At 38.6% G+C, this 25,797-nt stretch overlaps 1 protein-coding gene across 6 annotated transcripts in view; it reads right to left on the reverse strand.

Annotated features, from left to right (window-relative positions):
* The window catches only part of ABCB7 (ATP binding cassette subfamily B member 7), a 40,139-nt gene that overhangs the window by 8,317 nt on the left and 6,025 nt on the right, over nt 1–25,797 (reverse strand). For 3 of the 6 annotated variants that reach the window (XM_015860544.3, XM_085544758.1, XM_032444594.2), the window contains 12 exons: nt 20,748–20,822; nt 19,097–19,183; nt 14,044–14,163; nt 7,545–7,677; nt 7,019–7,287; nt 6,130–6,218; nt 5,959–6,046; nt 5,087–5,261; nt 4,245–4,402; nt 3,529–3,692; nt 3,226–3,355; nt 2,429–2,600 (listed from right to left, as the gene is read on the reverse strand). In XM_015860544.3, the coding sequence (XP_015716030.2) occupies nt 2,429–2,600; nt 3,226–3,355; nt 3,529–3,692; nt 4,245–4,402; nt 5,087–5,261; nt 5,959–6,046; nt 6,130–6,218; nt 7,019–7,287; nt 7,545–7,677; nt 14,044–14,163; nt 19,097–19,183; nt 20,748–20,822 (1,660 nt within the window). Of the gene's footprint in view, nt 1–2,428; nt 2,601–3,225; nt 3,356–3,528; nt 3,693–4,244; nt 4,403–5,086; nt 5,262–5,958; nt 6,047–6,129; nt 6,219–7,018; nt 7,288–7,544; nt 7,678–14,043; nt 14,164–19,096; nt 19,184–20,747; nt 20,823–25,004; nt 25,154–25,797 lie in introns of those variants that run through there. The other 3 variants (XR_014945211.1, XM_015860543.3, XR_014945210.1) reach the window with 3 other exon arrangements.

Genomic DNA, 25,797 nt, shown 5'->3' on the forward strand with positions numbered 1-25,797 from the left:
TATCCCATGCAACTTGGACATGTATTTTTGACTCCTTCAGTTCTCTCCTTAAAGTTCATCTAACTTTCTAGTCCTCTATGGCCAAACCGAACAGCTTTAACAAGCAAGTTTCTACTCAGGAAGACAATTAACACAGTACTAAAAACCACCTTCATTATGCAATCTACCACCTTTTCCTTTTTGATGTGACCAGTTTTCAGACTTGCTTCCTTCCTTCACAATTCAAACAGACAACATTTACCCAAGAATAACTCGGGACAAGTTTTACAGACAGAAAAACAGGTGCATTTGAGAACTTAAAATCTGCTGAACATTTGGTATGCAATACAAACATTCACATTCTTGCACTTGTCCTCCATTGTTTCACTCAAGACTGTGAAATATTCCATTTAATATAATTACATTCTTGTTACTGCTCCATACCTATTAGGAGAGAACATGCTTTAACAAACCATTTAAAACGCTGATAATAATCCCACAGTTCAAATTTTATCTGGCTTCAGCAGAACTTGGTAGCAAACAGAACTGTACAATTTGCTCAGTCTATTTTAATATGCTCTCTCTTTTAAAGCATGGATATTGACAAGAGTTTTAAACATGATTGAAAGTCACACAACAACAACAAAATCCAAGGTCTTCCTTTACATTAGCAGAGCACAGACTTATTTCATGCTCTCCATTCATATTCAGGACTGCTGCAGTGTTTTGTTTTGCTCACAAAGTCAGAGTACTGTATTTGGGAATGCTACAGCTCTATCTACTACGGAACACTGAAATGCATTCTACTTGAAGAAGCCCAAGCTACTATTTCAATGTAAACCACAAGACATTCCAAACATGTAGTTGGTCAAATCCTCTAGAAATTACTGCTTTTGGGAGACAGGCAGCAAGACAAACCTTTCATCATTACCCCTGTCCTCTGCAGTTCAGCCAGTACCTATTTTATATCTTCTACTTACTCATCCAGATTTGTGCTTCACATTTTATTTCCCTTCTAATCTTCTCCATATTTCCTTTCTACAGTTGTGTGCATGCTTTCTCCTGCACATACCTTCTGGATACAGAATGTAACCTCTGATCCTGTTTCAAAGAGACCAAGACTTCACCAGCTGCATCATAAGAAAAAGCCACAGAGCTTGCTGTCTTTGTAAGAGGCAGCATTACTGCCAGAACCTGTTCTGCTCCTGGGCCCCTGCCTCTGAGCCCACCATGCCCAACCAGTCCCACATCCTCTGACGAGCCAGCATTGTTCCTGAACAACCTCAGTACCTTGGAATGTCCAAACTCATTGAGACAGACCTGATCCATCTTCTCTATGGGGCCATACCTCATTACCAACAGAGCAGAACAGTCTTACATCACTGCTCCAACCTACATGCAAGTGGAAACAGTTGACCCTTACACTGTGTCTCGCAGTGGAAGAAAATTAACCAGCTCTGCCACACAAACTCACACATTCACCATGAAATAAGGGTGTGTACTTAGGAGTTATTTAGAAAGACATTCTACATGTCACCACAGCAACACGGCCTCTCCTCAGGCAATATTTGCTAAGTTTCTACTCCTTGCACACAACTCCACGTCACACTATCCTGTCAAAATCCTCCCAAACATTTTTGGTGAACTCACAGTTATCTGAAAAAAATTCAAGTTTGTTTAAAAAAAAAAACCAAAAACAAAGCAAAGCCAGGCTGTGATATTGCTGATCTATACAGGATGGTTATACTACTTCATATGGTGCATAACCAGCTACAGAGGAACTTGGATAACCTAATCCTCAGAACTAAGACTGCATCATATCAATCCATAGCTTGCAGATACACAGACGTTTCCATGTTGTTTCAGATACAGTTCAAAACAGTAAGACATGAAGGCACTCCCACTGTTAACAGGCTGCTAAACTCCTATATTGCAGCAGCAATGTGTCCCACAGCATTACCGTCAACAGCAGAAGTAAGAAATCTAACTTCCAGCTGCTAGAAGTTCCAATTTAAGAATTCAAATGGGAAGGGTCTATGCACTTTGATAAGACTTTAACATGCAAAGCATACAAAGTTCCCAATTCTATTTGCATGCATTCCACTATCCGAACACATTACAAGACTAGTCTTCTGCTTAGATGCATCTACATACTCATGTATCAACTCATTTAACACTATCCCCTGAAAATGCCTTCTTTTAAATATCTCACAGAATCACAGAAGGTTGGAAAAGACCTAGAAGATCATCTAGTCCAACCATTACCAATACTTCCCAAGTCTTGTAGACTACAGTTGCCCAAACCATGGATTTTTGTATTAATGTTTAGCCCTGTGTTCATATTATTACATGAATACGCTAAAAGCAGCTTTGACCGAGGAGTAAGTCACACATTGACTTTCGAGGTAACAGAAGGGATGCAAATGAGCATGCACACTAAGTGACCTACCAGAGAGCTTGAGTCCTCGTTCACCAACCTGTGTGTTGTAACCATTAGGCATTCGAAGGATGGCATCATGAATTCCTGCAAACTTTGCTACTGCATATACCTCTTCTGGCGTAGCATTGATATTTCCATAAAGCAGATTGTAATAAATAGTATTATGGAACAGTACAGCATCCTACAATATGGAAAAAGCATTTTAGTCAAGAAGCCATGAATGACAGTTCAAAAAACATCCCAAATCCGTGAAAAGAAATAAGTACAGAGTAATTTGTATTTTTCCACAAAGTCTAATGAAATTTTAGGAAAGTTTCCAGCTTTAAGAAGCTTAAACTCATTTCTGAAATTGGGTCCATATGACGATGCACAGAAAAATATTGTAATATTTCCCAGAAATAAAAAGAAAGAAGCAGAGATGTTCAAAGGAACTAGGCAATACCACTGCATTAGTACTGCTAGAATTACCATTAAGATAAACTATTTGGGAAGAATAGTTATAGAAACAGAGAATGGCCCAGGTTGAAAAGGACTTCAAAGATCATCTAGTTTAAATATCCCTGCTGGGAGCAGGGTCATCAACCACCATCCCAGGCTGCCCAGAACCACATCCAGCCTGGCCTTGAATGCCTCCAGGGATGGGGCATCCACAGCCTCTCTGGGCAACCTGTTCCAGTGTGTCACCACCCTGTGAGTGAAAAACTTCCTCCTAATATCTAAATTTTCTGTCTTAGTTTAAAACCATTTCTCCTTGTCCTGTCACTATCAACCCAGCTAAACTGTTGTTCCCACAAAAGATGTTATACCTGAGGTACAACTCCTATTGCCTTTCTCAGACTTTCCAAACTGACATCTTGTATGTTCTGTCCAGCAACATAGATGCTTCCTTTCTGGGGTTCATAGAATCGAAATAGTAATCTCACAATTGTGCTTTTCCTAAAATTGAAAAGGATTGAAGCTGATGTTACGCTCCGTGTTTGTCACTTACAATCTCCAATCAAAACATTGCCACAAACAGAAATAATAAGAATCAAAACAAGAACACGCACATTAAAATAAAAAAACGTCAATCAATGATGCAGAATTTCATATTTAGTCCATTTACCCACCCTGACCCACTACCTCCTACAATGGCCACTTTCTTTCCCGCAGGAACTTCAAAAGACACTCCATCAAGGATTTTCTGCCCCTCAAGGTATTCAAAATGCACATTATCAAAAGCGATAGTAGCCGTCTGTGGTGTGATCTGCAGGGGTGGAGCCAGTTCTTTGTCCTATTAAAAGAAGAGCGCTGCTTTATACGCTGCCCAGGAAGCATCTCAAGCAGTTCAACAAACTTAACTAACAGTCAATCTCCTAGCTTAGAAAAAGGCAAACAGACACTCAAGCTTGGATATGTTTAAACCAGTTATATTCAGCCACAAAAGTAATATTGGTTTGTTCCTCCTTTTCTTCAAAGGAGGAGCAAGTTTATGTTGTAAATGCTGCTTCACAACTTCTTCTGCAGTAATAAATTCTGCATCATTAATTACAAATAAAAACATAAGCACAATGCATGAATAAATAAAAAAAACCCAGTAAAAACACAGCTTCCACAAAGCAACTTGTGATGTCACTTAAAGGTTCTGCAAAAAAAAAAAAAAGCAGCTTCTATAGCACTAGCTGCTCTTAAAGAGGATACAGAACAGAATCCTTCCACAACATCTTTTTTTTTAAATAGAAATTAAACCCAAAAGGTTAAAAAAAAAAAAAAAAAAAAGGGGGGGGGGGGGAAACACCCCTGTTGCAAATCCATATACTTTAAAGCAAAAGAAGCTACTACTTACTTTGATTTTGGTATCTACACTGAGAAGGGTAAACAAGGTATTCATATCGATAAGGGCTTGTCTTGTCTCTCTGTATACTGTTCCCAAGAAGTTCAGAGGAAGAGAAAGCTGGAACAGCAGTCCATTCACCATTACTAGATCTCCAACAGACAGGCTGCCTTAAGACAAAGATACAAGAGAACAAGGAGATGCAAAGGCTTATTTTTTTTAGGAAGCACCACAGTATTTCTAAAAAAGATCAAGCCTAGTTCCTTTTACCCTATTTCTAAAACCAGTTTGGATAATAAACAAAATCTTCATGTTAGATCAGATTTTATATCAGAAGTTTCCTGAAAGAAATGTCAATATTTGTGTGGATTTCACCAGAAAAGCTAAAATATCACCTGGAAAATAAGACAAACAGCTTTATAGGAAGCTCATGGAAAATACAAGATTGCAAAGTTGTAAATCAAAAAGTGAGAAACAGTCTGAAATAAAAGTATGGGGAAGGAAGGAATTAGTAAAAAGAAAGGCCCCTTGTAGAAATTAAACCTCAAGGAAGTATTTTTTACTCAGAGAATTGTCTTTCAAAATTCTTCAATGGAAACTTGCCTAAGTTTCACTTTGTTAGGATATATATGATTATCCTAAAATATATATACAGTAATCAGTATGATTTTGTTAAAAATGTTCTAAATGTTTGGCAATTAGACAAAGAACTATTAATATTTCAGGAAGCTCCAATACTCTCAAGAAACAAAAGTCTTGAAATGAACTGTTACATCAACCATAGATTAACTAATATCCCTATTGTGGATTAAGGTAAAAGCAAATCAATTTTAACTTAAAGACAGGCAAGTTACCTGCAACAATGCCTTGGCTAGCAAGTACCATAATGGCTGTTAAACCAATGCTAAATATAGCACTTTGTCCAAAGTTCAGGAGAGCTAAAGTAGAGGTAGTCTTCAACGAGGCATTTTCATACATCTTCAAGAATCCATCATACCGTTGGGCCTCATATTTTTCATTATTGAAATACTGTAACATACGCAAAAATAATAAGTGTAACATTTTCAATCATATCAGACTGTGTTTAACATTGAAGCCAAACATCAGCTGCTGCTACGTACTAGAAAGAATGTCCCACACTGACTAGAACATCTTTGTTAATGCGATAATGTTAAAGTTTTGAGAACAGTAGCTCTCACACTATTGCTTTCTTCTTATTTCTATCTAGTTCTAGTTCTCCAGTTAACAACGTGAAATCAGTATAGGCATGCTCAGTTTCAAAACTCTGTATATGATTTTTTTAAGTGAAGCAGTAGAAAATCAAATAGAGACCTACTCCTTCCAGTGAAAATTGCAATGGTATGCTACGAAATACCAACAGCGTACATGGTCATTTGAGAAGACAATATGTGGCAGACTGACATTCAGAAGATAACCTATGGAAATACAAACTTTATCTTAAAGACTCACTTTCCATAACCTGATGGTCAAAGCAATTCAGTCATGAAGTAATTATCATTCTTCCGCAGCTAAGAGATTTTTAAAGCCCCGCTGTCAACCTTCATGATACTCTACCTACAACTTCCAAGCAGAACCCTTCAAATGAGTGTTTTTTATAAACATATGCTATAGTTCCAAATACACAGTCCTGTAGAAGATTAATCTTATGACTCACTTTGCTTAGGCTTATAGAAACAAAGAGCCCAGCAGAAATGATTGGTCTTACCTTCACAGTCTCATAATTCAGTAGCGAGTCAATTGCAGCATTACCTGCATCGTTATCTGCTTTGTTCATTTCTATCCGAAATTTGGTCCTGCAAAATGAAGGTTTAATACAATCAAACGTTCAGGCTGAGGCAACACTAAGCACTCTGACGAATCTGAAGGGTTGCCTTACCTCCACTGTGTAATTCCTATTGTGAAGGCTGCATATGCTCCCAAAGTCCCCAAGGTAACTAATGCAAACTCTGCTCCACACTTGTAATACTAGAAGATTTAAACAGAACAAAAAACTGTAGTTTAAAAAGCTTCACCGTTGTCCCAAAATCACAATATCTGAGCTCCATGGGTGAGAAGACTGAAGGTCCCTCCTCAGTTTGAACAGCTTAAGACTAAGCTACTACAGTTATAAACTCAAAAGGAAAGCAGCAAGAATAGCATAGATAGAAAAAAAAGAGATATATACATGAGCTAGTGAATTACTATATTATACTAAAAAGCTACTTTTGCTGTTATAAACATAAATGTTGTTGTTCTCGTAAACATTTGTTTTCACGATTCTTATGTAGATTTCGATAGAAAGCTGAAGACAGCAGCAGAAATAAATGGCCTTGCAAAACAGCTTGCAATGTTTTTTTTGACCTCAGAGCACATAAGGAGGGAAAAGACAGAAGAAATTCAGGCTGGCTTGGCTGTTAGCTTAATTTGCTACTTCCAAAGGTTATAAAAACATAACCCAAAATCAACAGTGTTTTTAACTTCCCTTGTTACATTAAAATCCTTCAAAAAAGGGAAATAAACAAGACTTATTTTTTTCAAATTATAATTTAGTCTGAACTGCACAACCAAGTCTTACATTTTAGCATACTAACAACCAAACACCTGATTTCAAATACAGTAACTACATTTGAAAACCATGTATTACTTCCCTTTATAGCAGCTGTTTTTATAACCAACTTGTAAATTCAATAATTACTTTTCCTAATGCTTTGCAGACTTTGCTAAAAGAAAAATCAGTGTTTTATTACTATACAAGACAATTCCAGCTCACAAACACACACACTTACCAGAATTCCACTGACCAGCGCCACTTCAAACATGGTAGGTCCCAAATTAAATACTAGTGCACTGAGAACAAAACTGATGCCTCTCGTTCCTCTGTCAATGGTCTTTGACAGAGCTCCAGTTTGCCTGCTTAGATGGAATGCTAAATCCAAGTTATGAAGATGCAGAAAAACGTTCTTTGCTATCCTTCGGATGGAATTTTGAGCCACTTTCCCAAATACTGCATTCCTAGCTTCATTAAATAATGCTGCTCCAGCTCTTGAGATGCCATCTAGAAAAAGATGTAAAAAAAAAAAATAATAAAAAGAAATTTCAAATTCAGCAATTTTTTTTCTATAAGCATCATTTCATTTTCTAACTGGAATACCAGAAGTAAACTCACAGAACATCGGAAGTAAGACATCAACACAGAAATTGCTATGGAATAACTCTCAGATTCTTAGCAGTGTGAAGGTGGGAAGCTCTACTATCCCTCTACCTTGACAAAAATAGCAAACATCTGTCTACAGATCTGGGAATCCCACTTACAGCCTATGAGAACAGCAGTTGCCACGGTTGCGACTGTGTTTGGTGCATCGCTCATGTTCAGCACATTTCCAGATACCTGGTTGAGGTTGTCTACTGCATATTTAAACATGAAGGGAACCAATATATTCATAGCCTAAAAGCAGAAGAACACCAATTAGTCTGCATGCATTAAACCACACCTATGCCACATGAAGATTTTTCCTGAATTAGCTGTACTGTTATATTTAGTTCTTTAACACTTTGTGCCGGCGGTATGACTCTCTGGATCTTAAGTACAGTATCCTCCATACTATTAAGTCTTTACGCTCAGTACTGGAGGGTCATCTACACATCTCACACATTATCAGTTTCTATCCAAAAAACAGTGATGCTGTCTTTACACCTGAAAAAGATACAGTTAAGATACATAAACAGAGCAACTTCTATACTCATCTTTTCTCAATTTGTCCTTGAACAATTGGAGTGTAGAAGAAAAATACTGACAATCTTTCGGAAAGTGTAAAGATCTTAATTCTTGTTAATATTTCATTATTACACCACCCATTTATACCAATAATGAAAAATACCGTTAAATTTAATTAACACAATTCATCCAAGCTGCTTCTTCCTAAGATTTTGAAATAAGTTATTAAAGGTTCCTAGCAGTTGAACAAGCACCTTAATTTAAAGTCTTATAATCATGGAAGATGTTTAAAGACTTTGCAGACAGCTGACCTTGCTTAAAGGACTTTTTTTATTTAATTAAGGTAATAAGGAAAAGAAACGCAGGCAGATGACAAATTATTTCATACGGTAACAAAAAACAGCCTAAAAATATTCCAGCTCTCTCCAGCAAATGTTTTGTACTCCCACTTACATCTCAATTGTATTTAGAGACATCAGTCACCGATGAAAGTCCATTGAAAAAAAATAAAATGAAGTTAACTGGATCAAACTAGGTTTCATGTGAAAAGAGTGCTAAAACATTTATAAAGTTAGTCTAAATTCAAGTTGGAAGTGAGACTGAGACCTCTAAAATATTTTCAGCTTTAAAAGCTACTAAGTACCAAAGACTAATGTTGAACCAAGAGAGAAAACTGGATTTTGAGTCTTTAAACTAAAGGATTAAAGAAAACCACTGTGTTAATTTCTTTAATTTGCTCTGTTTACTTTTCAACATTATTTTAGGCAAGAGCTTCATATGCAAATGGAGAAGGAACTCTCCTTCTCTTCTTCCTTTCTCCTCCCTGAAATACACCAAGCAAAATAAGTATATAGAAAAAGACAAGAAAATTCTCAGCACAGCACACTCCACACAATTGTTGAGAGAAGACAGATGAAATATGAGACACACAGGTGAGACTATTGCTGATTAGTTAGTGGTTTAAAACAGAAAGCAGGTCAAAGATGAAGTCCTGTTTCAAATATACTCCTCTGGAATTTACCCACTTATATACTATCATCTGTGTTACACTGATGACCAACATGACAAGGTGCAGGTTTTCCTGGGAGATGCTACTCAGCAGAAAATAAGAACATTGTAATGCAGATTGTCTTCATTTCCTGCAGGTTCTCACCAATCTCTCTGCAGGGATTTTACTCATCAGTAGACAATGCTGTGCTACAGGTAGCTCAGAAACAGAACCACAGATATATTTTCAAGTCCACTTGAAGAACAACAACAAAAGAAGATGTATTCTTTAAACCGCAGTTTTCCTTTTACAATTAATTTAAATTTCAACATTGCAGAAATATCTTCTTTCACATCAATATAGATCCATCCAATAGAGTATTAAAAGCCTTGTTTCAGGCTGTAGTTCTGACTCCTGCAGGATAACGCCTGAATAATAGGCAGCATAGTATTACATTTCATCAGCCATCACTGCAGTCTGCTTTCCAGTCAAAGAGAAAAAAGTTCATCTCAAAAAGTTTATTGCAAGAGAGATGAGAGAATGTGATCACGAACAGGCCTTTCTTACTCGGTTTGTTTAGTCAATGAGATCCTGTTCACATTCATAGAAACAAAATTTGGACAGGCTTTTGCACAAACTGCAGCTATCCCTCAAAGCCTGGATCTGCTGGCACAGAACACAAAGCTTTTAGCAAAGGTAGGGAAAGCTCCTGTGTGCAATAACTGCCTTATGCAGTGTACTCACTAAGGTTTCCCCCTGTCTTTCCCATACCTGAAAGTCTGATAATAATCCCCATTTAAGCCTTTTTAAAAATATAGATAATGTTCACATTTATTTATAATTCTGAATGAATAGCTAATCCCTGCCTGAGTTTATTGGAAAGCAAACAGCACCAATGAAGTCATCTCAGCTTAACAGCCCACATTTAACAGCAGGTTATAGTGCAGTACATCTTGCTTAAATGAGTTCAAGATTTTTTTTTTTAAATGGCTGCACTGTTTTAAGCTGATAATGCACCATCATTTCTGCTCCCATGTGAGACTGCACTACTTTTAGGGCAAACAGTCTTATCTTTCATTTTGCTTTTCCCAGTACTTCTTGTTTAATAAAGATGATGAATTAGTGACAGGCTGAGCTCCAACATGATAAAAACTGGTCTACAGTGTTGCCAATAATCCAATGAAAAACATCAACTTGAAGACAACTGAAATTATCTCTGGACCAGTATAAAAGTACACACAACTCAAGTTGGGGGGGAGTATGAATAGAAAATTCCATCCCTTAAAGCAAGATAGATAACAGAATCTAGAAAACATGGTCCAAATGAGGGAACAATCTTCTCGCTTCACACCTTCGTCGCATTCACCAATTACCTAAAGCACACTTTTTTCAGTAGTATTTCTAAACTTCTTAAATTCCTTCTCATCCACAATTTGTCAAAAAAACTAACAGTTTCTAAAGGTTTATTGTAATTACCTAACTCCATGTAATCACAAGAAGAGTGTAAACGATGATGTGATCAGATACTGATCAGATATGCAATTATCTTCGCATAGAGACAACATTTACAGTACTACACTCATCTATTAAGCCAAACTTATTCTCCTGAAGCTTACAGAATCACAAGTCAGTAGAAATGCAAACGATCTGAAAGATTTCTCTGGCTCATGAATAACACATGCTTGGCGTGACCACAAGGCCAAAAAACCACTGCAGACTGACAGAGGTGACAAGAGATTCTGTCACATCCATTTGTCTAATCTGGGTCCTCAAGAGTCAGAGCACTTTTTCTTCTTGTGCCAAAGAAGAAAAAGGGAAGAAGAGAAGTAAAGGATTTACTGCATATATCCCAGTAGACAAAAAAAAATGAGAGGGAATGTTGAAAAAGGAAAAACCGTAAAACCTGTGCAGGCTAATCTATGTGTCTGAAAACATAGATAATGCCTTGTGTTCTCTTTTTACCTGTCGTACTGGTGCATCTTTCACATCACACAAGTCTAGATAGGCTATAAATATTTAAGATAAAAATTTAAAGCATGTCATAATATAACAAGTCTTCAAAGGGGAAAAAAATACCTTCCTAGCCCTGGAGCAGACTCCATCCTGTCAACTCTCAGTCATAAAAGCTATACAAACAGCTCACTCTGAAGGCTAACAATACTACTAGCACTTATGTGTAGACCAAGAGGAACCAAAAATCACAATAATCTGTTCAATGACAGGTAACTGGGCCCCACAAAAGGAGTCAAGACGGATTATAACTGCAGGCTCTTCGGTAGCCGCACACACACTGGCTTTTGTTTTGAAACCCAATTTTACTGAACTGGAAGACTGAAAGAGATAAGAAATAAGACAAATTATTTCACAAGCAGCACAAAAAAGGAGGTATGATCTGCAGCTTCTTTGTGCTTTGTGGGCAAGTCCACAAACTGTCATGAGGACCTAGATTTTTTCTGGGGGCTGAGGATTACTGTGGTAGTTTTGCCCAAAAACTGAAGCTATCCTACAACCTCTTTCTCAGAGCCACAGCTTCTATCTTTCTTTAAGATGTCAAACTTACATATATATTTATATACACACACACACCCCTATATATATATATATATATATAAAAATTAATATATATATATATATATATATATATATATATATATATATATATATATATATATAAATTACATACACACACACACACAGACGTATAAAGATTCAAACTTTTTTGTCAAACCCCAAAAGAAATTGGCCAAAAGGCTTAAAAGAAGAATTTCTTGTGATGGAAGGTGACAGGCAAAGTGATCATACGGTTCTCTATGCAAAAGCCCTAAGAACAAGCAACCTTTACAGCAAACGCATACCGAGGATGGAAATCCTTCAGATGCAGACAAGTTCATAGTGAACAAAGGAAGCAGGCCAGGACTGCAGCAAGGAGAAAGACACATTGGCATTCTTGTACTGACAACTGAATAGCAGCGAAACTTTAACTAACTGCTTGTGTGGTCTATTAAGTACCTTGTAATTAACCCCACAAGGAAACTGAACAAAGGGTCCCAGATCAGAAAATGAGGAAATTGCACAGGTTTTTACATGGTCCATGCAATTTACAGGTAAGCTGATTTGTATTTAATTTTCTGTAGGACAAAGTGACCTTTAGCTCTCTGTGGAAGAAAAGCAATGTTCAGGGCTCAGAGATACAACACTTTCTATAGCTCTCTACTGCGTGTCAGTTATGCCACAATAACTACGTGCATATGAGCACGTGGAAAATATGGAGCAATTTAAGAAAATTTACCCCACAAAGTAAAAGGAGATATAGTGCAGGTGATGAGGGGTAATGTGTTAAATCGAAATTTATTTATTTTTGAGTTCTGATAGAGCTCTACAATGACAGAAAAGCACAGCTAGATGATTTCCACAAAAACTTTCACCCCAGATTTACAACATACATCTGTTGAGAGCTTACCGTGTGTTTTCCAAATGAAGCTCTTGTTTGCCAAAACAAACATTCTGACAAAACACCTCTAAGAGGGTCCTCCCAAAACCCAAGGAAAGTTCAACAGCTTTTCTACTCTCTCCTTTTGGGAAGCTGTATCAAGCATCAGCAATTCCAGGCTAAATTGGAAGTAGGAAATTTCAAAGAACAGTCAGCACATTCCAACTTCCAGTTACTTCCCTAAAGAGCAATTATTAGAAGCCTGATTTTCTGACAGGGTACTGGGGAAAACTTGTCTCTCGCAGCAGATTTTGGTTTTAAACCAAACGCCTCGTTTGCATTCTGACCAAGCTGCAATTCAAGCCCAATAGGACATGGCATGCCTAATTCGGAATGAAAAAGCCAAAATGCCTAACTAACCTCTCCACTGAGGAAGCACTACTATAACAAACTACAAAGAACAATTATTTCCAAGTCTAAAGAAACTGAAAACCTTCAGTGGTTACGTATCAAGTATGAGAAACCTACCTGGATATTTCCATGACTGAGCAGGGCTACTGCTGCTACAATTACTAGTAGTGAAAAAAGCTTTAAGCAACATCACTCATGTCTCAGACCACACAAGAAAACAGCATTCATTAAACCAATAAGGGGGAAGAATTCCATGCTACCCTTCAGGCAAACGAGAAAAACTACAAATGAAGTACTTTAAACTTCTTTCAATACTGTCTTCAGATTACTATCTGTAATACCAATAAGAGGTTTTAAAAAGAAACTCAAAAGAATTTGCATGTACATCTGTAGATGGTGTGTACTGAAAAGTAGATCACACACAAGCTTAACAAACCAACAATTTATAATAAGTAGAACATTATTGTGAGGGCAACAACCTGGCACATTAAAGCAAAAAACTCTCAGCACGTTCATTTTGAGCAGACAGCTTCCCAGATAGTTTTGAGCACACACGAAAGCAGTACTTTATACAGAAAGGATGGAAGCTCGCTTGTACAAACATGCCATATTCTGCAAGTCATCACCAGCATTATCAGCAACTTCCTGAACAGCAGCACAAACCAAAATATCTCTTGAAGACAGTACCAGCTACCACCTGATAGATTGCTTCTACCAGAAAGTGCTGTACACCAAAAGATTGGCTTTTCCCTTTCAGTTCAAATAAACGAGCGCGTTTCTTTTCCAAGTACTCTTCTTTTATCAGCCACATAACTCAAGTTTGTTTCTTTGCTCTTTTCACAACACAGCAACGGTGCCGAACGCTGATAAGGAAGCACAGCAAGACTAACTCGAGTGCTGAAACTCACTGCTAAGCAGCACCTACTTCAGCTTATCCCATCAAGATGCCAATATTAGCCTCATGTTTGGTAAAAACTTCCCTATGTAGGAGGAAGTTGGTTGAGCCATATGTCTCAATGATGCTTACAAAATTGATTTCCAATATTTTTAACTGTTTTGGTGGTTTTTATTCCCAAAACATTTTTTTGCACAAGCTCACATTTGCCCTTCTGAATTATTCCTACAAGGTTTGCGCTAGATTTAAATTATATCCTTCACTAATCTGTAGAAAACATTTACACGGATATTTCCCTCTAACAGCTAATAAACACTAACTTTGTTGCAGAAGAGTTTGAGTATCATAATACAACGGAACACTTGTTCTTACCTTTGCACTTGCTAAAAACCCCAGAGATATGGCTACTCTGGCTCGCAGGTCTGGTCTGTCTTTGGGCCACACATAAGACAGCATTGCTCTGACAATCTTTTTGGCATCTATCTCTTTCAGCTTTGAAAAGAACAAACAAAGGCATCACATTATAAAGAGACTCCCACAGCAAAATAACAGCGTAATTAAGAATTAATTGTGTAGATCCGGATAACTTCAGAACTTTATTCGATAGGGAGACAGTTCACAATGTTCAATATTAGGACCACCTATTAACACTTAGAGCTGTAAGATTTTGGGTTTATATACATGACACTGATAAAACAGATTAATTGTTCTTAACGTCTTCTCAAGAGTGCAAGTAAAACAAAAATGGAACAGAGAAAGACACAATTAACCATAGCTGAAATGGTTCACAGAACAAATAAACCAATACTTTTTTTTAGTCTTCCCAGTATTTCTGCAAAGAAATTACTATTGCAATTTCTTGCAATTCCTTCTTCAGAAGCTGTTTTAACACAGTACAGAGGCAAACAAAGGGGAAAATTAATAAATAAATAAATACACACATATATTAACAAACAAAAAATAAGGCAAAAAAAGAAGTATAAAAGGTAAAGAATGTAGACTGGAGAACACTGAGTTGCAATTAAATGCACTATTTAAAAAGAAACCACTACCATTACAAGAATTCTTATATCTGAAATTAAACACCTGCAATAGTACATACACTGAACAGAGTATAACTTTCAGTTCAGACTATTTGGTTGCATTACTGCAAATTTAAGCATTTCCAATCCCCACTTGTACAGATTTTTGTTGTTCTATTACCTTTGCAGGTAAGTGAGAAATCCCTTTATTTTTCCAGTGTCTCCTAAGGCATGTTGTCGGGAACAAAAAAGTACTCCTTCAACGGGTGTCTAATGAAGTTAGCCCTAACTACCAACAAGAGAACTGGTCTAGTTGCCTACGCTCAGCTTCAACTACCATCCCTTCATTTAACAGAACGACCTCTGAATCTGGGTAAGGAGGCTTTATGAGGCTTTTAAGATGAACATAACTAGCTCAGTTCATTTGTCACTATGTTTTAGGGTTGTTTTTTTTCCAAGGGAACTCTTCCAATGAGTTCTTTTCTCACAACTGAGATAACAAACCTTCTAAAGATTTCTTTTTTAAATAAAGGTAGGTTATTTTGTAGATACAACTAATGTATCACTTGTGAAATATTCCACCCAACTCCAAAGCTAAAAGCAGCAAGAATAAAAGTGCATGCAGTTCACATGCAAGAGGCAAAACCTCATTGTTTGCATTAAATACACTGGAGTTGATGTCAAAGACATGAAGGTTATCTAAAGTTGAAGGGAGGACAGCAAGTAGCAAATAAACTCTCATTTCAGGCAATTTTTTGGAACTGGAGAGGAAGAAGAAAAACCTCAGTCCTTACTTTAAGGTCACCATTCACTACAGAAGCTCACAGAAAAGGGAATTTTACAACATGCTTTAATATTTCCCTCACTAGTTTGTGTGCCTCACCCGTTAGGAACTCAACTTTGAGAACAAAGCCTATGAGAATAGAAATTCTCTGTTAAGATCCAGCGCGAATGAATGAGAAAGGAGTTCTGTTAAAAGCTAAGACAACCAGAGAAACCAATCCTATAAGTGTAAGCTTTTAAAAGCTTGGGGAAGTTCATCCCAGAGCTTGCAGTCACTGACTTCAAAGACAACCATCAGGAGAAATATTGTATATTGTCAACAATTGCAAATATATTTCAGCATTACAAAGCATAAGCACATTTCAAATGACTTTAAAAAAATTGATATAATCAAAGGCTTATAAGGGAACAGAGGATGCAGAATTATTTCTGCTTTGTCCTACCCACTGAAGACATGGAGGTATCTGCTACAGCATATACGTCAGTCTTTCAATTTGAGCTAAGCATATGCATAAATAGCATTTCAAACATTTGGAAAGTATCTTTGATCAGCTCTTACAGATTAAAAAGGAAGGTAAAAAAAAAAAATGTGGGATCCCATTAATACAGAAGATGCTAGCACTAACAGTGCAGTTCTCATTATACGCTGCTACTGGATAGTCAGACTTTGTACAGAAAAGCTATTAAAAAGAGAGAAGTACATTGGCTGCAAACAAGGAACCCATTTCAGCTTTTTCATGGCTCTGAACTGCGACAGAAGTCAGAAGCCAGTCAGTCAGTTGCCAAAGGCCTTGCAAAGGGACAGGAAGAAATATCAAAGGAGATGCAAAATGCGTGCACACTACATCAAAGTTCACCATGAAATAAATGTTACTCCTGTACAGAAACACAAGTTGAAAACTGACTATGCAAGCGTCAATATTAAGAATTAGAATAAGCCATCTGGTTAATGAACTCGAGTTCTTTTGAGATTTTTTGTGGTATGTAAATGTTAAGAAAAAGGTGTTTATTTTAACCTTCTAAGTGGCAGTAATGCTTTATATTTTCTTCCAAGGTTCCTTCCTAAAGAAACAGAAGTAGCAGAAGGAAAAGAAATAAACGTGCAATAGAGCAGGTAGCAAAGAAAAGTCTTTATAAAAGTAGCTGCAGCCTGTTTTTTTTAAATACTACAAAGTACTTAAGACTTATTTGTGAAGGAATAAATACTGTCTCTCTTCCTGTCCCTGACTGTCCCAGATTCTACACCTTCTAGAACACCTAAATAACATATATAATAATTTCTGTTCACAATCTCCAAGACTACTGAGTACTGCAAAGCATTCAGTGGGCTGGCCCTGTGACTTCACATGTGAAGTTTATGCTAGGAGGAAGATCCATCAGAAGCACGATGGACAAAAGTGGTAGCTTGACTTGCATTTAAGCTGTCATTGCTGACAAATGAAAAAAGACTGTTCTGGCTCTCTGTGTACTCACTCAGGAAGCTCTATCATCATCTGCATTGTACCAGCATAAGCTGTCTCACATCTGCCTGAGATAATTCTGCAAGCCATTAACTGCTTGATTCCTCCTCTGCTTTTCCATCTCTTTGCAGCACTGAACTCTACAGTCCCAGCCCATTCCTCAAACCACCTCTGGAGGCCATGAAACACCTCAATGAGACTATTCAGTTTACGCAACTGGCAGAAAACTCTTTAGTTTTGTTGCTGGGTTTCAGCTCAGGAAGGAGTCAGACCTGCAAATTCATTTACATGAGATAAAGCATAACTTATTAAGAAAAAAATAAAACCACATTTCAGTCCATGGTCAGCAACATGCAGTGAGTGAAGCAGCAGTACTATTCCTCAGCTGAGCCATACTATGCTAGCTCACCACTTGATGATACACTTATCAAGCAAAACAGCAAGGTGAGGTAGGATTCCTTTTCAACCTGCCATATCAGCTTAAATATACGTCAAACAAGCTTCAGGGGAAAAAAAGTGCTTCATTTTTTGTCTTCTTACTGTCAGTCCCTCCATGGAGGGCAAGCAGTGACTAGCAAACCAAATAGCAACCAAGTGAAATGATGGTAGGGGCAGGTTAATTATCTGCACTCCATCATGACTAGCCATGTTTCCATAAGAAAGTAATATATAACTGCTTAGCAACAAGTCAGACACCACAGCTTTTATTGCCGCCTATTCCACTTAAAGAAACCTAACACACACACACACACCAGACTGAAAATAGTAAAATAATGTTACTGTTTTCAGCCTTCTGCACATTGGCTACTGTTGCAAGCACAATTTCTTCTGTAACAAAACAGACTCGCAATCTTCCAGTTATTTGTGAGATGAAGGTAACACCTACTGCCCTTCACACACACATTCTTTTTGTTCATCCCTAGCATTTAGCTCTTTATTCCCTGAAGCTGGTAAAGGAGGAGGAATTTAAATTGTCAGTCCCCAAATCAGTTTCTGGAACAAATAAGCTCGTTTGTCAAAAATAAGCAAACTGGAAGAGATACAGGTTTAATATTGCTGGTGTGCATTCCCTCCAGTTTCTCTGGAAGTATAATTCTAGGGGGAGATGATTTCCCATTGTAATCTGAGTATCAGTTCTTTTGTGCACCTGTGCACGCATGGAAGAACTACACTGTCACATCAGGTTTCCTTCACTTCTGCTGAGAACCTCTCAGATTCTATATCCACTGTCACTCTATTTTTCCACACTCCACACAGGTGGTTCGGTTGGAAAACCCCTGCATTTTAGGGAGCAGCTTTTTAAAGAGGGCACAAACAAAGCCCTGCAGCAATGCTGAAGATAGGTCAGTTGTGAAGCTGGGTATGTGACTTGCAACTAAACCGTATGAACTAGGGAGATGAATGGCTTCTTAGCTTTAAAGTCTGTCTTTCCTAGGAAATATGTCAAAAGACACCTCATAGCACTGCAAACATACACAGCATCTGATGCAGAGCAAATGCAAAGACAAAAGTTACGTAACTCAAGTTCTTTGATTTTGTGATTTTAAAAAGGCCAAGTTTACATTACATTGCTTTAACCAAAAGCCCACCTCAATTTCTAACTGTAACCATTTGGGTTAATAAAGATACTGCCTCTCCTTACATACCTATCATCGTTATTTTTACATATGTGCTTCCTGATTATAAACGTAGTCAAAGTAAACCAGATGCATCAACATTAAAACAAAGTAAAAACACACGCACAATTTCATTAGGTTTCTTCCTCCTGCTTTAGGTGCAGTTCCACCAGCTGATGTGCTAACTTGGACCCACAAGCTAATGTCAAGTCACGGGGATGGATGATTCACAAAAAAGAACACCAGACCACATTAAGCTACAACAGAACGTGCTTGGTATGAAAAAGAATTAACTTAATGCAGAGAAGTTACAAAGGAATGCAACACTAGCATTGTATTTTAATGAAACTGAAGACCTTTGCCCAACACTTATAATAACTGTATTAATCTAAGAGCTACATTAACAAGTAAACAATTCTGTGAAACAGAAACTACTGTGCTACAGCATTCAAACATCTATCAATAGTTTTTAATTAATCGCTGCTTGAGGTCTTCAGCATTTTTAAGGAAAAAAAGAACAACATAATAATGAAGCAATTTTTACCCCTTCCTTTGGATCTGTGTGAAGCCCTCCACCTGCATGTCCATGCCAACACATTCTCTTTTCTATCACTTGCAAGCTTGGAGAAATCTGTGTGAAAAAGAGAAGTTAATTTGCAAGAACCTCAGGAAACACGCATTTAAAAGCCAACAGAAAGAACAACCGTAAGTCTGTTTTTCTCCCCTTACCCTCCAACTGACTTAGTTTGCATTAATAAAAGATTCTACCTCAAAAACCTTCCCTTGCTTAAGGAAACAATAAGAGAATTATAAATATAGCTGTATAGCAAAGACAATGTTCCAAGTAGCCAGAAGGTAAAGAAAACAGTCTTAAACATTTATGTTAAAATGACACCTACAACTAAGAAATAGAGCAAAGAACATTGCAAAGAAAAAGTTTTGGAAGATAAATGTTCTTGGACATGTTAATAAATAAAGTGGGACATACTTAAGCAATAATCCTCTTTTCACATACAAAAATAACAGCTCCACTGAGGGGTCAAAAGAAGGAGGTAAATTCACTTCCCACTCCTTTCCTATGAGGCTGAGGATGGCCTACTGATACCATATGACAGATAAAAGTCTACAAGGTTCAGAGCCCCAGCTGCAATTAGGAACAGCATGTACAGGTGCAGCTGCAATACAAACCCACTTCATAAAAACAAATGCTCCCTTCTCCTATTGACATGAGTAAGATGACTCGCTAAATGAATACAGAGAAAAAAATCTGAATATATAAATCCAAGTAGATGCACCATAAAGAATAACAGCTAACTATTATTCCAATTTCAATGTGCTTGCCATAAACAACAGACATGTTAAAGCTTATCAGAAGAGTCTGCATTTTGTTCAGAAGATGTACTGATGTTTTCAACCTCCTTTCAGTAAAACTTATTGACAAACTCTTTAGGAATCTCACTGTATAGATACGGTGTGATACCAGAGCTCAGAGTTTCCCAAAGCAAAATTTCACATCTTTTGTATTTTAAAGAATACTACAAAGATTATTTGACACAGTCAAAATACTCTGCAGATTTTAGCTTAAGTCTGTTCTATGAGCATTGTTTTGTTGTTTTTTCATGAAAGTAATAAAAAACACAGACACGTTTTAACTTCATTCAAGCCAAATACGCTGCTTAGAAATACATCATAATCATTCCATGAACTCATTAAAAAAATGAATCTTCCTTATGTTTACATTAGCACTAAAGCAAGCAGATTTCACAAGAATAAGAGCCTGACGTCCTGTTGTTCACAACGATGAGAATAAATTTGCAAAGTTTCTTCATACTTCACAATCTAAGCAGGAATTTGAAGTAATAAATCCCTATATGCTCACAGGAAACTCACAGCTTTCCAGGCATTGGTATTTTCTATGCCCGGCAGCATGGATTTAAATACAAACGTAAAATGTGTGCAATGTTAAGAATTCTTCTCTATAATGTGCTGTGCTATCCTTTGTTTTTAGGGATTCAAAGAGATTGTGAGGGAAGTGCAAAAGTCTGAAGCTTCAAGACTCCTTCCTTTCATCAGGTGGAAACATAAACTTTAACTTGCTGTACTTCAAAATTGTAAGGGTTGGGGGGAAGAGAGAATATGGAACGACCCTCCAAGGATTTCCTCCTCCCCGTGAGTAGGAAGAAATTTCTACCTACATCTGATATCTCCAATAGCGGCCTCAAATGACCTCCCAGACTCTGCCATGATCTTCGTTTGCAGATGGGTGGAATCTACAGAATAAAAAGGAGAATAAATAAATGTAAGAGAGCAAAGCAGAACGGGCACTTCGCATTCAGATAATATTCATCTGGTTTAAGTAAACAAGCAGAACATGGTAATGAGGCAGATGGCTTGCTTCTTTTTTTGACAACTGGCCACAGGAAAAGAGAATGAAAACTGGTGGGGAGCTGCTGTAAAATAAATTCCATGCAACCATCAGAAATTCTAAACGACAGTTAAACTTTACCTTCTCTTAATACTCAGTCCCATCAGGCTTCATTATTTTTGCATCACAGAAGCCCTCAGGTTTTCCCTTTCCTCTTATTTTAAGTCTTCTCCCAGTTTGTCTTCTAAAACTTCTTTTGTCCTATTTTATGGAACAAATTGTTATGCTATAAGTTCTGCCGCTTTCACTCCCTCTCAGCTCAGCTGACTCCACATGGTCAATCACAGCTACAGCTCTTCCCTGGGATGCTTTAGGACCACTACAAATCACAGCTTGGTTGATGGCAGGTTATTTCCAGCACCTCCATTCTACAGCAACACACGCAGGAAGAGTAAACATCAGAACTGCACACTTATCAGAGCTCATTGGCCTGACCTAACTGTCCTGATGCTTCCCAGACCAGAGCTGAATTAAGGAGCTGCATCTGTAAGGCAGTTCATTGCAAATAACCTTGTCACTTGCTGTCAACACAATAGATTCCATCTAAACTAACACAGTCTCCATATGAACAGTGACAGCTTCATAAACAGAAAACATAACAGAAGGAGACAAGGGATTTGAGAGATCTCACCGTGTCCCAAGTTACTGCAAATTAATGTAATTGCTACAAAGGCACCGTTATTTCGGATAAAGCTCCCACCAACATGCAAGAGGAAGATTAAACACTCCTTGGAGCCATCACCACAGTGGTACCTGACAGCAACCTAGGACCTAACACCAAATGAAGCCATACAACCAATACAACGGCAGCAGCATTCTCTAATTCAGCAAAGGCAGTTACAGCATGCAGACAGCATACTGACATCCTTGGTGTCTTTATGCCAGCATTTATACTTCTCTAAGCAAGTGGTGCAGATAAAGGACTGCTGAAACATCATGCCATAGAGAAGGTTAAGGGCTGATGAACCAACTGCTCACTGCTGTGCTTTGGCTTTTCTTAAGACAACACAGCTGGAACCTCTCCTGAGCAGTATCATGTTTTCTTGCTTGGCTTTGCAAGAAAAAGAATAAATTAATCCTAAGTATTATCAAACTCAATAACTCAGAATGCATTTCTGTTATATAGTCCCAGTACTATGGGAACAGACAACTGACTCCCCAACAGTTACTGGAAAGAAGCTAAGTACTGTTCTTGGAGAACGCATTAAGGCACCACAAAAACATTTAACTAATGATTTATAATGTGTGGAATTGCCACAGGATTTCTTTTGACTGAAGTACAAGAGAAACATCACAGAAACAAGCTCTGTCGAAACACCAGCAGATCTATCTCAATTACTGCATTAGGCGGTCTGCAGTTGACTGGGGCTGTGAACTGCTACAGGGTTGAGAGATGAAAACAGTGACAAGGGCGTGTGATTTGCACAAGATATGTGGGGAAACACGTGCCTGGAAGACTGAAAAGTTCCCCTCTTCTCTCAAGCTCTTGTTAAAAACCAAGACTTCAGCAACGAAATGAAGAACTGAACAGGGACAAGGTGAGCAACTTACCACAGTGGTGAGACTTCCAGCCACCACAGCATTATTAATAAAACCAGAGTAGGGCTGAAGCTTACACTGTTACTCTCCATACATCCCTTAAGCAGACTTTGCACTCCCTTTCAGGGCAAGGGATGTCATTAAGTCGTGCACAAGAACACACTATCTCATGCCATGCGGAGGCTGGAAGGCCAAGATAACATAAGAAAAAAATAGTCTCCTCTACCTTCTGCCATTGCACTTCACAACAGCTTCCCAAGCCATGCTTTATATATACAGCTGCTGAAGTTATCTCTGAAAGAAACTCCTCCGCATATGCCTCGAGTTCAGCAGATTCATATTAAAATAGCTATCTACTTATATGCTGTTGTGTCTTTTCGGTTGAATGTTACTTTCCCCTGTTTAAGCTTTTATTTTGGATGCAGGGCAAACCCTGTTACAAAATCAAGAAAAACAAGCTTGAACCAGTGGAGGGTGACATGAAGGAACGACACTTATGGATATACAAATTTATCTCAACAGCAAATTGATTCTGATCAGAGTTCCCACGATATTTATGACATCAGCTCTGTCACTCTATAAGCTCAGCTGTTTTCCTCTCCAGGATACAAAGGTTATTATATATCTGATCATTTAGAAAAGCAAGGCTGATCAAACTGCTGAAACACAAGTGGGAGGGAAGAAGGACGTGGATTATCAATGGTGTCCAAACAAGTCTGCTATATTTGAGTATTAAGAGAGGGTCATAAGCATTTATGTCACAATTACTGCCCTTTGTTACACTCAACAAGCTAGTGCAAGAGCTAACCCACAATCGATACCTACAATAGAGCAATAAATGTCATAGAAGAGCTCTTACACATGCTAAAAATATATACACCATATGTACATGCTACATGCACAACCCACAGCACTTCACATAAAAACTTAAATATTCAAAGGATTAAAACAAGCAATTATAAACATCACAATGCTTTCACTGCTGTTTGCTCACTGTGAGCATTTGAAATTCCTAGGAATACTGGGCAAGTACCAAGATATTAACATACATGGGAAAATACTTGGTGTGCATCAGCTTCAGCTTCTCTTATTACATAAGTTTCAATACTAAAAGCCTCCCAGATTTACTAGCTCAGTCCTGCCCGTCTCTTCTCCTAAGTAACATTAATTTGATTGCCATCTGTATCAGAACTCTGCCTGTCAGAGGCAATAAATCAAGGTGACAATGAGAAGTTCGTCATAAACAGCAGCGCTCTTGGAAGGATAAAAGGCTTAAGGTTATTATCAAGCTGAACTAATAGCTATCGGAGAATTTATGGAAAGTTAATTCATTTGATCTCCGAGATGCACTTCCTTCACTCACATTGAAAAACACATATGAATTATTGAAAGCTGGACTCATTCTATCTAAGATATGTACTCGATCCCTTACTTGCAATCAAAATCATTCACTGGAACATGCTGACAGAAAGAATTCCAATTTGTACCTTAGTTACAAGCACTCATCTCCAGCACGAAGCTTATAACATCCAAAGACAGCGGTGGCAACTGAATACTGTCAAACTTATTGCATGCCCCGCTGGGATTAGAGAAGATGGATGTTGCTCTGGTACTAGCACAGCGGAACCACGTTTTTAATGCTGATTTGAGAATGGAAACTGTTTAGACTATAGAAGTTGATCTGATGTGAGCATTTAACTTCATTCCTGAGCTCGGAACAGACTACAGAGTGCTTTACTTTTAAAAAGTTGAGCTATTAGAAGTGTGGGAACAGAATTACTGCCCAAACACTGAGAAACAGGTGGGGATAAGAAAGGAAAAAAGGGAATAACAAAGAGCTGACTGCTCCAAAATATAGAAAATAGAGCACAGAATCACAGAATTATCAAGGTCGGAAAAGATCATCCAGTCCAGACATTACCAATGCTTCCTATCTAAATCATATTCCTCAACACCACATCCAAAAAGATGGCAAAGATAAGCCAAAGGTATTCAATCATTTGCAAAGGAGCAGTTAACTACGAAACTGTTCCCTTAACACAAGTCTTTTTGTCCCACATTTAATTGCTGGAAGTAATAAGAAGCTGACTACAAAACTGATGTCAAGCTCAAAAGCAAAGTCTTCCCCTCACAATTTAATGCTAAAAGCAACTTCCCTGTGAAAAGATCCTTCGTGCTGGAACAGCTTTCCACTACCACAACACACAGCTCCTCCAACACCATGTTTCACTTCCAGAAGCCCACACCGGCCACCACTAACACTCAGCCTGGAAGGGTCAGGCCGGAACGCAGGGTCAGCACAGCGGCTGGTGACCCCGCACACACAGCTACACCAAGCACAGCACCCATGGCTGCCAGCAATGCACTCACAGCCCAGCAGGCCCAGCACACGGAGCCCAGCAGCCCCCAGAGCTCCGGCGCCCTTTCTCTGCACCCAAAGCCTTTCTTCCCTCCTTCCCTCCCTCCCTTCCTGCCCGTCCACACGCACCGTGACGCCGCTCGGTCCCCGCCGCCTCCCGCTCGCCGCGAACCATCCGTGCGTGCAGGCGGCGGCCGCCGGAGGCCGCACCAGAGCGATGGCGAGCAGCAACCGGCGAGGGCAGGAGGCCGCCCAGAGAACCATCTTGGAAGCGGAGCGCTGGGGGTTGTGGGACGGCGGCGGAGCGCGGGGCGGAGCGGGGCGGGGCGGTACCACACGGCGCCAGAGCCATCCCGGTACGTGTGTGTGTGTGGAGGATCCTCAGTTGGCGAGGGAGATGGAGCTGTGCGTGGGGCTCTTCATCACGGAGCTTTGCTCCTTACTGGTTTAAATGACGGAGGTGATGTTAGTCTGTCGCTAATCTAATCGTTCATCACTGCTCTTAACACAGCCAGAACAGCACCGCCCAGCGGCACTGCTCGGACACATCAACTGTTCTCAAGATGTTCTCAAGCAACCCCTAACTACATAAGAAATACATCTATTCCTTTCATTTAGGGAATTCATGGGAATTTAGCCTTCAAAATGAAGTCCTGTCATGAACGTGCTTCTCTGTAGAGTTAACTGTATAAGCAGAGGATCTCTTTGTGTAACTCCGACAGAAATCAGTCCCTGCTCAGAATAAATGACAAAAGAAGTTTAGTAGAAGGAATAGAAGCCCTAGGAATGGTAAGAGAATCATCACACAGTCACAGAATCACATAGAATGACCTGGGTTGGAAGGGACCTCAAGGATTGTGAAGCTCCAGCCCCCTGCCTGGCAACTCATCACAGAGATTTGTGAATCAAAACCTAAAAGGTC

This window comes from Coturnix japonica, chromosome 4 (assembly GCF_054131305.1).
Source record: "Coturnix japonica strain WE chromosome 4, WE-NBRP24, whole genome shotgun sequence".
NCBI lineage: Eukaryota > Metazoa > Chordata > Aves > Galliformes > Phasianidae > Coturnix > Coturnix japonica.